The sequence below is a fragment of the Ascaphus truei genome, chromosome 3, assembly GCF_040206685.1.
Source record: "Ascaphus truei isolate aAscTru1 chromosome 3, aAscTru1.hap1, whole genome shotgun sequence".
Lineage (NCBI taxonomy): Eukaryota > Metazoa > Chordata > Amphibia > Anura > Ascaphidae > Ascaphus > Ascaphus truei.
Window position 1 is genome coordinate 427,632,741 of NC_134485.1, and position 13,321 is coordinate 427,646,061.

Sequence of the window (13,321 nt, forward strand, 5' to 3'; positions counted from 1 at the left end):
GACACATGGGCCTCTGGAAATGCCTCTCTGGTTCAGCCCCAATAAAGATTACACATTTGGAACCCCAGTCATTATCGGAACCCAAGGTCCTGCTATGATAGTCCTAGTCATCTCAATAAGGGTTAAAATACGAACCCCTGTTTTCCCTTGAAAACTAACCCTGCTCTCTTTTGATCACTGATCTTGAAAGTGGAGTTCTGGCCTCTCCGGCTGATAATCTGAGCACCTACATCTTTACCCGCTACTCCGCACTGCACCCCTCCACCATCACCTGGAATCAGTTACAGGGTTCCTTCATGCACACACTTGTCCCTTTAAACACAGCTCGTGGAAACCTTAAACTCACATTGACTTTCTTCACTACATGTTCCTCCTCTCCTGATTTTACTCAGCGCTCTCATATGCCAAGTAAAACATTATTTTACCACTCCACGCGGCATTAATAATAAAAAAAATTGAATGTCGGTTAGTAAATCATCTTACTAAATGACATGCACTAGTCTGGCCCATACTGTTGATTCTGCATCTTTGGACTCTCTCATCAAACCATACTGCAACCTTTCCCAAGGCCAACGTGGCTTACTGTACTAAGAGCCGCGTTACAGCCGAGTAAAAGGTGCGTCAGGGAAATGTCACTGTGCAGCTTCATTTTTTCTTCTTCGTCTATGTGTTTTAAGGTGGGCCTTAAAAGATGGATAGAGAGGTTTCTAGTGGGATATTGAGGGGAAGGATATACCAGAGGTGTGGGGCAGTCAGTGAGAAGGGTTTAAGGTGGGAGAGGGCTTTAGATACAAAGGGGTTAGAGAGAAAACATCCTTGAGCAGAACGCAAGAGTCGGGATGGTGCATAGCGAGAAATTAGGGCTGAGATGTAAGGAGGGGCAGAAGAGTGTAAAGCTTTAAAAGTGAGGAGAAGAATGGAGTGTGAGATGCGGGATTTGATTGGAAGCCAGGAGAGGGATTTCATGAGGAGAGACGCGGAGACAGATTTAGGAAAGAGTAGAGTGATTCTGGCAGCAGCGTTTAGGATAGATTGTAGGGGAGACAGGTGAGATGCAGGAAGGCCGGACAGCAGGAGGTTACAGTAATCGAGATGGGAGAGAATGTGGCCTGTATGGACATAATATACATAAGAGCGGGATGTCTGAGCTTCAGCAAGCTGTATAAAAACGGGACTCAACCCAAAAAATACCAACGTACCAAAGACCTTTCTTGACTTGAAAAATTTCTGCATGAAGCGAGAAGGGGTGAAAAGCAGCTGGAACATCTTCTCAGCGCTAACGTGGAAGACACGATTGATGAAAAGTCTCCCTTCTAGTTGTTCTCTAGGATCCTTTTCATCTCCTGTCAGAAAAGACCCGGAATAAGTATCTCAAGTGCACAGTTATTCAGCACTATTCTGCTATCCAGCACTATTCTGCTATCCAGCACTATTCTGCTATCCAGCACTATTCTGCTATCCAGCACGATTCTGCTATCCAGCACTATTCTGCTATCCAGCACTATTCTGCTATTCAGCAGTTGGATGTCTACTCCTATGGTCATATATTTGGCCTAAGAGTAACAAGAAATAAAGAACGTATTTCAGGTTTCCCAGAGTGACTTGCTCCACGTTCCAGTTGTGGCTTTAGCAATGCTACTCGACACAGTGGCCCATATTTACTAAGCAGCCTTATGCAATAAGATACAGCAGGTGAAGACAGAGCACTGCCAACGGGATCCAACTTCCAACTTGGAAAAAGGAAAAATATCCGGACAACTCCAAAGTAGCAATAACAGATCAAATTTATTGCAGGCTTGTAAACAATCTATGGACTACATGAACGCACCTACGCATTTCATGCAGCAGCACTTGATGGATATTATTATTGCTGCTGTGGAGTTGTCCGGATATTTTTCCTTTTTCCAAGCTGGAAGTTGGATCTCGCTGGAAGTTGGATCTCGCTGGAAGTTGGATCCCGCTGGCAGTGCTCTGTCTTCACCTGCTGTTTCTTGGACTTCCTGATTGGACGGATTGCACGCCGCAGACATCTGGATTGTCCCTGGGAGTTTACAGGTAAAGGGCCGTAGTGCCCCGTCATGGACATTGTTTTATGCATTCATACTGGTTGGGTGCTTATTAATGTGTCAATGTGTGTGGTTGTCACGTGGACACCACTCGGCACACATCCCTCTCAGTTCTCTTCAGCTATCACCTTGTGGACATTCCATCATTATCTGGCCACTTATGCCATATATGCTTTTTAGACTGAACCATATCCGATTATTGAGCACCGCACCTACCTCTATCTTATGCAATAAGATGCCTTCCGGCACCAGAAGCACTCTATGGGCCAGTGAACGGGCTGTCATTTGTCTTTCGGCATTGCAATGGCCTAGCACTACTTAGCAAATATGGGCCACGCGGGATTTCAGTAAAAGGTTCAGTTGCCTATAACTCTCGACTTTCTATTCACAATACACGTATGCCACATGCTTTACAAAGGCAGCGACTATTGCCTCTCTGTACAATGACATTGTGTGGGAGTTGACCAACACTTCCAATACATCCACACATAAATACTGCAGTGTCAAGCCAGAACCAACATGTTCCCTATGTTACTTCCCGCCATGCTCCAAGGCAGGGGTGGCCAACTCCAGTCCTCAAGGGCCACCAATAGGTATTAGGGATATCCCTGCTTCAGCACAGGTGGCTCAATCAGGGGCTCAGACAGAATGACTGGGCCACCTGTGCTGAAGCAGGGATATCCCCTATACCTGACCTGTTGGTGGCTCTTGAGGTCTGGAGTTGGTCCTAAGCCATCCCTTACAGAGCATGTTTCTCCTGCATACCTTCATCATTACTACCGGAACAGCTGCTCTTGTCTGGATGTTGGTTTTCATTTCCGTTCAGGTCCAGAGCCAGTGCCAGTGCCAGAGCCGGAGCCGGAGCCGGGGTCGCGACATTCGTTCGGAGGCTGGGCTTTCTTTCAGAATTTAGGAGGGGGCTCGGCTTGCCTGCTTTCTCACCCGAAACCTCTTCCTGTAGGATCTGCCCTGGTAGCTAAACAAGGAGTGGCCAGCAGCCGGGGGAGGGGGGAAGCAGAGTGTCAGTGATGGACAGGTAGCAATGCATGTGTTCTGGGAATAATAGAAGATGTACAGTGACAGCCCTGCACTGATCCCTTACTGTATGTGCTCAGTTGTACAACAGTAAACATTGTAAGGGATTGTCTACTGTAATAAATCAATGTCTTATGGCATTTTTCCTAGTAACACACCAGTTTTGGCAAAGTTGTACATCTTCACAGTGATAAACAGCCCCCCCCTCCTAAAATTTCAATCCATTAGGTTCACTTTTCTTGGAGAATCTATTCAACCGTTTTCACACATTTGACATTTTGAGAAACAGTGGGAGTTACGTTTCCTCCATGTCTGTCCACGTAAAATGATCGGTGTCACACGGACTATTGCATGACAATCTTTTTACATTTCATGTAACCAAAAAAAAGGAACAGCGAGTGTAGATCAGCTGTGAGCAACTCCAGTCCTCAAGGGCTACCAACAGCTCAGGTTTTCAGGATACCCCTGCTTCAGCACAGGTGGCTCAGTCGAAGACAGCACCATCTGTGCTGAAGCAGGGACTGATTGGGATACCTGTGCCGGCGCTGGGATATCCTGAGAACCTGCCCTGATGGGAGCGGCGAGGGGGGTGATGGGCTTGAGGAGGGCTGAAGTTGAGCCCCCCTGGAATAGAGGGAAAGAAAGTCACTGTTTGAAAGGGTGAAAATAAAAAGGTGGATTTTTTAAAATATCAGTAATTTAAATAACTGAATTTTCAGGCTTTTGAAAAAAAAAAGAACCTCAGATAATGTAATAATTTACCAAATGTTGTGACCTTCTCTAGTTGCAGCTACCAGGGCTGAGTTACACAGCAGGGACTTTATAGGTCATAGTTTAAAATCAACAAAAAATGTTTTTTGCTTCAATATTTCTCCAAAAAAATAAATAGACACAGTTTGTGATGTGTGAGATAACTATATTCAGTGACACTGTAGGTGAGAGGCGTACGAGGAAGTGACTGGAGCTGTGGCAGATCCTGCTCTTACCATCTGTAAGATATTCATGCTGGGTGAATCAGTCTCGGTTGTCTGAGAAAGGCCCTCTTTGGTAAGGGAATTTCGGGGCGTTTTCTCTGTTTTTTCCCCCAAATCTTCAGAAGCGGTCCGGCTCGCCGCCCTATGACGTGACGGAGATGTGGTAAGAACAGCCAGATACGGGGGGAAATAAATACTTGCAGCGCGGTTTCATCGGGCAACATTTATTTAAAAGAGCGCTTCAATAAAGGTACACACACAACTAGCTAGTTCCACAGATGGGAGGCAAGAACTGGTCCGGCCAGTACACATGCTTGGACGTAGCGGTCAGACCTGAAAACCTGTCTGTGTACCTGGGGCCTTCAGCCACATTATTTAAATCCATAACATGGGCTGGCTGGGATTTTTTTAAGTTGCCCGTTGCCAGGAGGCGACCTTGCGAAGCATCACCATACTGTAAGTGAGCGATACACAACAGTGAGCCGCCGTATAAACAATGTGTCCCAGTGTGGTACGAGTCAATAGTCATCGAATATTAATAACAATATAAAATAGTTTATATTCACTTGTACCACTGACTTGTGAATATTTTAAAGAAGGTGAAGCTTAGCAGAGTAAGAAGAACTTTCCCTGTGGTCAGTAGTAAGAACCGAATGTATCTATAGACCAGTACTTTTCTCTGTTTCTACACTTCTTGCCGTTTCAGAGACTCAACGTCACACGGCTGTAAGCTACTTTTATAAACCAGGCTCCTCTGGAAGTAGTGGACAGTTATATTGCATGATTTTCTATCAACCAAGTCACCCTTCCTTCACATTTCTTTCTACACATTGTGTGTACAATCCTGGGCACCACTAAACGTGTGTCCGCTTACCTGGGCTGCCCACCGTCATCGCTTGTCAAGGATAGGGTATCCATCTCCTCATTATTCAGACCCAGCTCCGTGCCGTAGCTCTGCTGGACCAGCTGCCAGAATTCCTTCTTGGTCAGGCACTGACGGAAGACAAAACACCACAAGGATATCAGTATGAACCAGTGTCTGATTTCTGGCGAAATGGAAGTTATCCATCCCATGCGGGGATACAAGTCGATAAACAATGGAGGTGGAGACACTTCCTTCCAATGACTGATGTTACTCTTGAGACGCCAACTAAATTGGGACGGATAGTGGTGACAAGAAGCAGGCGCCGTTTCTTCAGTCAGCAACATTTGAAGAGGGATGAGTGGGTCTTTCTCGCTGACTCTTCCAGCTCATCCCTCCCCTTATCCATCTCAGTTTCCACTAGCCGGCTACTAAACAGGACCAAAACTTTAGGAAGCTAAGATTTCCCTACCAGCTTAAATTAGAAAACAAACTGCCGTCGCCACTAATAGCGCTAGGTAGTCAGGGGAGGAGAATAATGATGTCTTGCGTTTTCTGAAACACGGAGATGGCCGCAATCCTGCCCCAAAGCGCGGCCACTTACTCTGAGTAAAGCAAGGGCCACGGCAATGAGATTTCACTGCCACGGATATTGCTCACGTGTGGCGCCCCTGGAACCACGGCAGTGCTACTGCTGCAATTCTTAGCGTGAAGACCCCTTAATAAGAAATTCCCCCCATAAACCACATGCTAATGAATGGTTTTCCAGGAGGTATTTCTGCATATAATTACCTTCGAAAATATGGAGTTAACTCGATGAAAATGTTACCACTACCCCAGTTTGTTTAAAGTAGTGTCACTTTCCTGTGTTTAACATGACATTGTGAATCTTGACCTACATCTTTGAAGGTTAAAAACCATATTTACCAAGTGATGCTATCCCATGATGAAATGGCAACGCGACGTCACACCATGGCTTCATTTGACGCCGGGCTGCAAAGGCAAAGCGCGGGGCTTCTGTAACCGCTGCCCCCCTTCCCCTCCAAAAAAAAAATCTTAGCGGTTCCAACATGTACAGTGTGACTGGGGTCATTAGTTTCATATCTCATCATTTCTAAGGCCGCGCTTATAGTCCCGGCGATGTCGCGTCAAAACAAATGTATTGAATAAGTCGTGTGCGCTTATAGTAGGAGCGACGCGATGGCGGGCCGGACGGATTTAATTTTTTCAGCGCGGCCTAAACATCGTCTGGGTATGCAACCCTACTGGGGATTAATGCTTCACACTCCAGCAGAAGCGCTTTTGTTTCAGCTTCCACATCAACAGTCCACACGTTACTACTACTATTACCACCAAACCCCGTCACCCACAACAGAGGATCTTCCTCCGTAGAACGCACACCGTTGCCGATTTTTCCATCATACCTCTGTGTTGATAAATGCAATTCACATACTTGTTGAACTATGGCCTAAAAATACTGAAGCGTAGTTTGAGGTTGCTTTAGCTACAGCATGCTACAGGAATATTGAAACGACCGAGATATGCTAATCGTGAAGTGATCACATATAAAGTCACACGTCCTCATATTGTCCTCCCTCCCACATTGTACTGTGCTGCAGCATATGGTGGTGCCATGCAAGGAGAATATAACAATCATGTGATGGAGTTAGGAGGTGGTCCCCTTGGATGTGTGATGTACTTTATGACATTGGAAGGTTGAAGTGCATGGAGATTCATTCTACATTTCATTGGATGAGTCCTCCTTGTGGAACAGCCCGAGCTGTTCATTTTCTCCCTGTGTTTTACACCTTCTAGTTTATAAACACAAGGGAACAAAAAGGAGAGGTTTGGTGTGGAGGAGGAGCACATTTACACGGGATCGGCAATGAACATTTGTGCATTGTAGAATTTCAGCATCATAAATGGTTTTCCGTAGCAGCAGCTTCCTCACTCTCAGGAAGAAGAGAGAGACATTTTAATTATTGTATGTAGGTAGGTATGTATGTATGTAGGTATGCATGTATGCAGGTATGTAGCTATGTAGCACTCTGTGTATATAAAGATCTGCAGAAGCGCTAAAGCTAAATTGTAAACCGTGTAGGATTGCGTTAAAGAAATAAAGGGCCAGATTTACTCAGCGATGCTAAGCCTTTTTAATTGAATTGGCCATAAGGTGTCTTGCAGCTTAGCACTGCTTGGCAAATACGGCCCAAAGCCATATATACAGTATATACATATTTATATATTGAAAGAAAAAAAAAAGAAGCGCAAACTCCATAGCGTGATACCGTAAGGAAATTTAATATAAGATTAAAAAATGGAAAAAAGGTCCCTTGGACATACACTCACAAAACACTGTGCTCCCCTACTTCCAATATCTTTCTACCATGAGGGAGAGAGAGAAGAAAGGGGTAAGGAGAAGTAAAAAGAAGGGAGAAGGGAAGGATCAGAGGACGGGCGGGCATGCAGCCAGAGTCCCTGGGAACTCCGTTTCCCAGCAGTAAGACATGCTATGCCATTCTTCTTGGCAGGGAGTTACCACTTGTACAGCATAATGGTGCTGGGGAACCTGCATTGAATGGTTCACTGAAGAGTGCAGGCGAGGACAGACCTAACTGATATAACATTATGCAAGTTAGAAAGACACCGTTCTAATTTGCAGAATCTCCATGAATTACATTTTCTAATGCTGGTCAACTAAGTAGGCACTGAATTTATACAGGAGATTTATATTTTGAGGCAATAATTATATATATATATATATATATATATATATATATATATATATATATATATATATATATATATATATATATATATATGAGAGAAACTATAAAATACTAAGTGCGCAAATTGATATAATTAAAACCAGAAATTAGTAACAGTTGCTGCCTGAAGTTAAGCTACACACAATAGCATATATATAGGGGAAAAGGGGGAAACAACGGCGCAAATACTGCTAACTATACAAATAACAACCAGGAAGCAAGGAGAAGAGCTGCAGCCAGAGGAGAACCGGCACGGTGGATTCCGGCGTTCCACGTGGAGGAGAGATACATCACAACTCCAGGCAGCAGGACGGAGAGGATTATAATATCCTACATGCTTGTTTACATCTGCTACTTTGTAAGTAGCGATCTACCTTTGCGCATATATCTTTACTAAACGTACTTCACTATATTTTGTTTCTCTTCATTTCAGAGTAACCAGCAAACCTATACCCCCAATCTATTTTTGCCTAAAACACATTGTATAGTTAGCAGTATTTGCGCCGTTGTTTCCCCCTTTTCCCATATATATATATATATATATATATATATATATATATATATATATATATATATATATATATATATATATATATATATATATATATATATATATATATATATATATATATATATATATATATATATATTTTTTTTTTTTTTACCACCAACGCAGTTTTCTAAAGAAGGTTTTATTTTGTATCTCCACTCATGGTTCGGCTGCAACTTTCCTCGGTCAGTCACAAGCAGTAGGTACGGTCAAGCCTGGTATAAGGGTATTTGGTGCCCTATAAGAACCTTCAGCGTGCGCCTTGTGCTCCCCAAACACAATGAACTTTCAGATTTTTTTTATTTTATATCCAACGGAAAAATGTTAATGTTTTAACTAATAGATTTCATACACACGCCCCCCTCTCCCTGTCATTCTCTCCTCTCGCTCAACCTCTGTCATTTTCTTCCCCCCTCTCATTCTCCCCTCCCTCACTGTCATTCTCTGCCCCTGACACACACACCTCTCCGCTCCATGCTTAGCCCCAATGAAGCATTCGCATGAGAATGCTCTGAGTATTGTTTGGGTATTGGTCCCCTGGTGAGGATGTACACTCCGTTTGTATTTACATTACCAAGGAGTATAGAATGCCCACTGTCTGGAACCTGGCAGCAAGCTGAATCAGGATCCTAAGATGTCAATGTTTCCAGACCTGTCATCTCGCCGATTTCTCATCAGCAGTATCTCAGACTTCAATCAAGTCTGAAACAAAGCAGTCCTTATCGTTTAAAACGCATTAGTTAAGTCAAGAACCCCCAAATCTCGCCAATTTCAGCACTGGAATGTCGACATGTGTTTCTGCTGCCTAGAAGTCATTGTCTTTAAGTAATGAGTAGCTGTTAAACCATTGGGTTTCTGTTTAAGCACACAATTATGTTCTGGAACTTCCTTTTTCAGACACCTCCCCCAAAAAATATTTCACAACGGATACCTGCCCCATAGAGCTTACTATGCAATTTTGACTTGCCCAAGGTTTGAAGGCATCTGACACAAGGATTCAAACAGAGTTTACTCTGGGTTCTTACTACTTTATATAGCGGAGTGGGACAGCACCTTTAAATATATTTTGCCAATTGGCAGCGGTGCTTGTAACACCCGACTTGGTTACTCTGCATGTCTCCACTCACCAAATAAATCCCACGGTTATGCAATGACCACATCAGGCCTATTTTTACACACACTCTTTTTACCACGCAGTACCACGGTTTTCCCCCCCTTCCTTGTGGTCACACCTTTGTGCCACTTCCATTGCTACCACCATCATAGAAGTCTCTTTTGATGGGTCATTAGTACCCACTCTAGCTATATTTCTAGCACATATAGTGGCCCCTCCCTTTAGAGGTTGTGCACTGAATAAGGGACTTTCCTCTCCCTCACCTTGTAGATATTTTTGCCCTTCCTACCCCTAAGGGCTGTTCTATACTGCGTGCGCATGCTGCGCCGTGCGCGTCAGTTTTAGTTGGCTGAGTTTAGTCAGCCTTTCTATAATAGGGCCGCGCGTGCGCACGGCAGTGTGCGTGGAACCGGCCGACAGGGGGGAAGATGAGGCCACACACAGTATATGACGAGCCTAACCAGGAAGCAACATATCCAAATAAAGCTTGTTAAGATGCCAAGTGTCATCCATTGGAACTTCACTACATGGGATAGAATTTGATGCCAAAGGATTCTCTCACAACAAGACCACGGACTCGTCACACAATAAAAAGTAGTCAAAGGTCTTTTAAACACTTAATCTCTTATGTAAACGTATATTAACATTCCAACATTACCCACAAAGAACTCCATTCTAACACCTGATACTCAGTGCAGTAATGTATTCAGAAGTGTGGTTGTTGGGTAATATCACACAGGGGAACTGCATTGAAAGAATGCAACCAACGCAAAGTATTAACCTCCACCTATGATGGACTGACTGCCATGTAGAGCAGCATATTCTGAGCCCGTGACTGCAGTGCTTAAGAGAGCCTGATAAGGGAGAACATTGGCGTAAACTGTACCTGACACGATAAAGGTTCATAGCTATACTATACCGCTTAACAAAAAGGGTTGTCAGGTCTGAAAAGTCTGTGTACAACAACAAGAATTCCCAAGTGCAACCCTGCACCAAATACCACATGACTGGCAGCAGAAATCTTACATGGGCAGCCGGATCTACATCAAAAATCTATTACTGGCAGTGACGTGTTTAAGGGGTTAAATCTGGGTAACCGATCGTTTGTTTTTAACCGAATTCTGATACCTAGAAGAAGTGACCTCACCGAAAAGCAGCAATTCCCTCTGCTAACCCATTTTTTATGGGTATTCTGCACCAATGGGGCTCCTGCATTCAGAGGTCCCAAAATACCCAGAGAACGCATCCCCCCTGCCCCTCGAAAATTATCAAAACTGCCCTGACATCATAAGGGCCCCCAGGATGCCACGCTTTTTAGGCATACGGTGAACATCTAAAGGGCACAGAAGGGGTTAATGCGTGGAAGAACCAATCCCGGTTCCCAGCCTTCTTTTGTATTTAAAATGAAAGATTTCCAGCAGGTAACCTACGATTGCTGAAGCATTGTGTAAAGGGCAGGCTTACAGACCAATGCACAGGCTATAAAAGAACCATCACCAATACTATTCTTCCCCCACATCCTGGCCTGTACCGTTAGGAGGCCTCATTTTATCACACCGGAGCGGCTTGGTTATCTACCCTTTGAGAACTGCTGGATTGTGTGCAGATTGGAAGTGTTCTTACTGGGCCAACATGGAGACCGCTTATCAAGAGCTTCCACGTCCTCACTAATCCCTACTTCAGATGGCAGAACCGATGCAGAGCTCATGCTGATCAGCATCTAACATTAATAAAAATGATTATTACTGAAGTATTTCTTATATAGCGATGACCACGCGCATAGGATTGTTGCAGGCACAAGTCCCTGTCTCACTCCCAATCTAATGTCGCTGCCTGAGGCACAGCGAAGCAAAAGGGAGCTACCCAAGGTCACAAGAAGGTGACACTGGGACTCATATGGTGATAAACCTCAAGGAAGGCAGAGACCAGCATAGTATTTTTTCTTAACCTCATCTACAGTGAACCTATGTATGTAATGCCACCAGGATTATAGGTTCAATGTACGGTAGTTGTCTGATAAATAATACCACCCACAAAATACTTTTACATAAACTATATTGCGCCTTAATAAACAGTCAAATAACCCAGGACTGTTCTAGCTATTAATAGATCCCAAATTACTTTTGACACTCACACACAGTAATTACATACAATGTAATTATAGTTAATTAGCTGCCAAGCAAAGCAGTCTCACACTGTACATAGACAACACAAAAGAAAAACCCTGTCTGTGGCTAAATCTCTTTAATGTCAGTAAGGAAAGCCTTACTCATCCAAGTCTGCAGGTCCCTCTCGCAAATACGTGCTTACATAGCTACGTAGTTATATACATAGTTACATACACAGTTACGTGGTTATATACATAGTTACATAGATGAGGTTGAAAAAAAGACATCCATCCATCACGTTCAACCTCTGCTAAATTTAGACGACAGATACTTTATCCTATATCTGTACTTACAGTATATTGATCCAGAGGAAGGCAAACAAAAAAACCCAGTGACATATCATCCAATGATATCTCATAAGGGGAAAAATACATTTCTTCCTGACTGCAAATACTGGCAATCAGATTACTCACTGGATCAACATCCTTCCCATTATTACTTATTTGGTATATCTGTAAACCTTTCCTTTCTAAAAAGATGTCCAACCTTATTTTTGGACAAATCTATTGTATCTGCCATCACAGTCTCCATGGGTAATGAATCCCACATTGTAACTGCCCTTACTGTAAAGAACCCTTTCCTTTGTTACTGGTGAAATCTCCTTTCCTCCAACCTTAAGGGATGACCCTGTGTCGTTTGTACTGCCCTTGGGATGAATACTTATTTTGAAAGCTCCTTGTATTGTCCCAAATATATATGTATATAGTTATCATATCCCCTGGTTAAACTGCTATATTGTAGATAGGCCTTGAAAAACAAAAACATTTGCAGTGGAAATCATTATATGCATTATGAAAACAGACAGCAAAACTGGAAAACTGTATGTATGCAAACACAAATCCTAAGGAAAAAAGAAATACATGCAAAAAAATAAAAGAACAGAATACAAATAGAACAGAAAGAGAAGGCCGTATCAGTAACAAGGTAACAGTTATCTAAAAGATTGAAATGTTTATGTAAAGTGCACCTTTTAGGAATTACACTAAAGAGTAATGTGCCATTCCCCCATTCAGTATGCTGTGAAGCGTCTCCCCCATATCAGGGAGGCTTGAAGCTCCATTCAAATGACAACAGTGAAATAACATGAAGCTCAGACCTTCCCTAACATGAAGGAAGCAGCTCCACAGCATATTAAATAGGGGGCTTATTTAATGAGCCCCACGGCGTCCAATCACACGGAAGCCTCCCAGTGACTCGAGTGGCAGTTTTCGGCCAATCGCATTACTGAATATGCTGCCAAAACTGATCGTCCTGCTGTCAAACCACCAGACTGCAATTCCTGTCACCTAGATAACAAAGCTAAATTGTGAAATACATGTGGTGGATAATTTCCAAATGCTTCATGGCTGCCAAGGCTGGATGTTACCTGGAAACCGTCCATTGTAGCTAAAGGCTTGTTAATGAGTATTTTTAATGGGCGAGAATTGATAAGCAACATGACATTTGATCTGCTAAACCCATGGCTCCTTTACATCTGAACATATAGTTTACGCGGGCCTATAAAATCGAAGCCCTGCCACCTGGCGTTTAACTACTGTACATATGCAATCTGGCACTTCAAAAATACATGAAATTGCCTTGATGCAAAGCGGAGATGTACAATGCAGAGTCGCTCATACGCCTGAAACCCAGGACCATAGGGTTCTGAAACTGCATAATCAATCATGATCATTTTATCAACCCATTTGCCATCAGAGCTACCTGCAACATATTACTTTGCAAAGGGGTTCAAATGTTGTCATGTTGGCGTCCAGAACCTAGAAATCTCCCTGGGGTCTTTGGGA

The 13,321-nt window shown here is 43.4% G+C and overlaps 1 protein-coding gene across 7 annotated transcripts in view; it reads right to left on the minus strand.

The window, feature by feature from the left end:
* GRAMD1C (GRAM domain containing 1C) overlaps positions 1-13,321 on the minus strand; it is a 144,834-nt gene that overhangs the window by 21,031 nt on the left and 110,482 nt on the right. For 6 of the 7 annotated variants that reach the window (XM_075592843.1, XM_075592842.1, XM_075592845.1 and 3 more), the window contains 4 exons: positions 4,950-5,068; positions 4,088-4,217; positions 2,832-3,042; positions 1,200-1,343 (listed from right to left, as the gene is read on the minus strand). In XM_075592843.1, coding sequence (XP_075448958.1) covers positions 1,200-1,343; positions 2,832-3,042; positions 4,088-4,217; positions 4,950-5,068 — 604 coding nt within the window. The remainder of the gene's footprint in view (positions 1-1,199; positions 1,344-2,831; positions 3,043-4,087; positions 4,218-4,949; positions 5,069-13,321) is intronic. The other variant, XM_075592844.1, reaches the window with a different exon arrangement.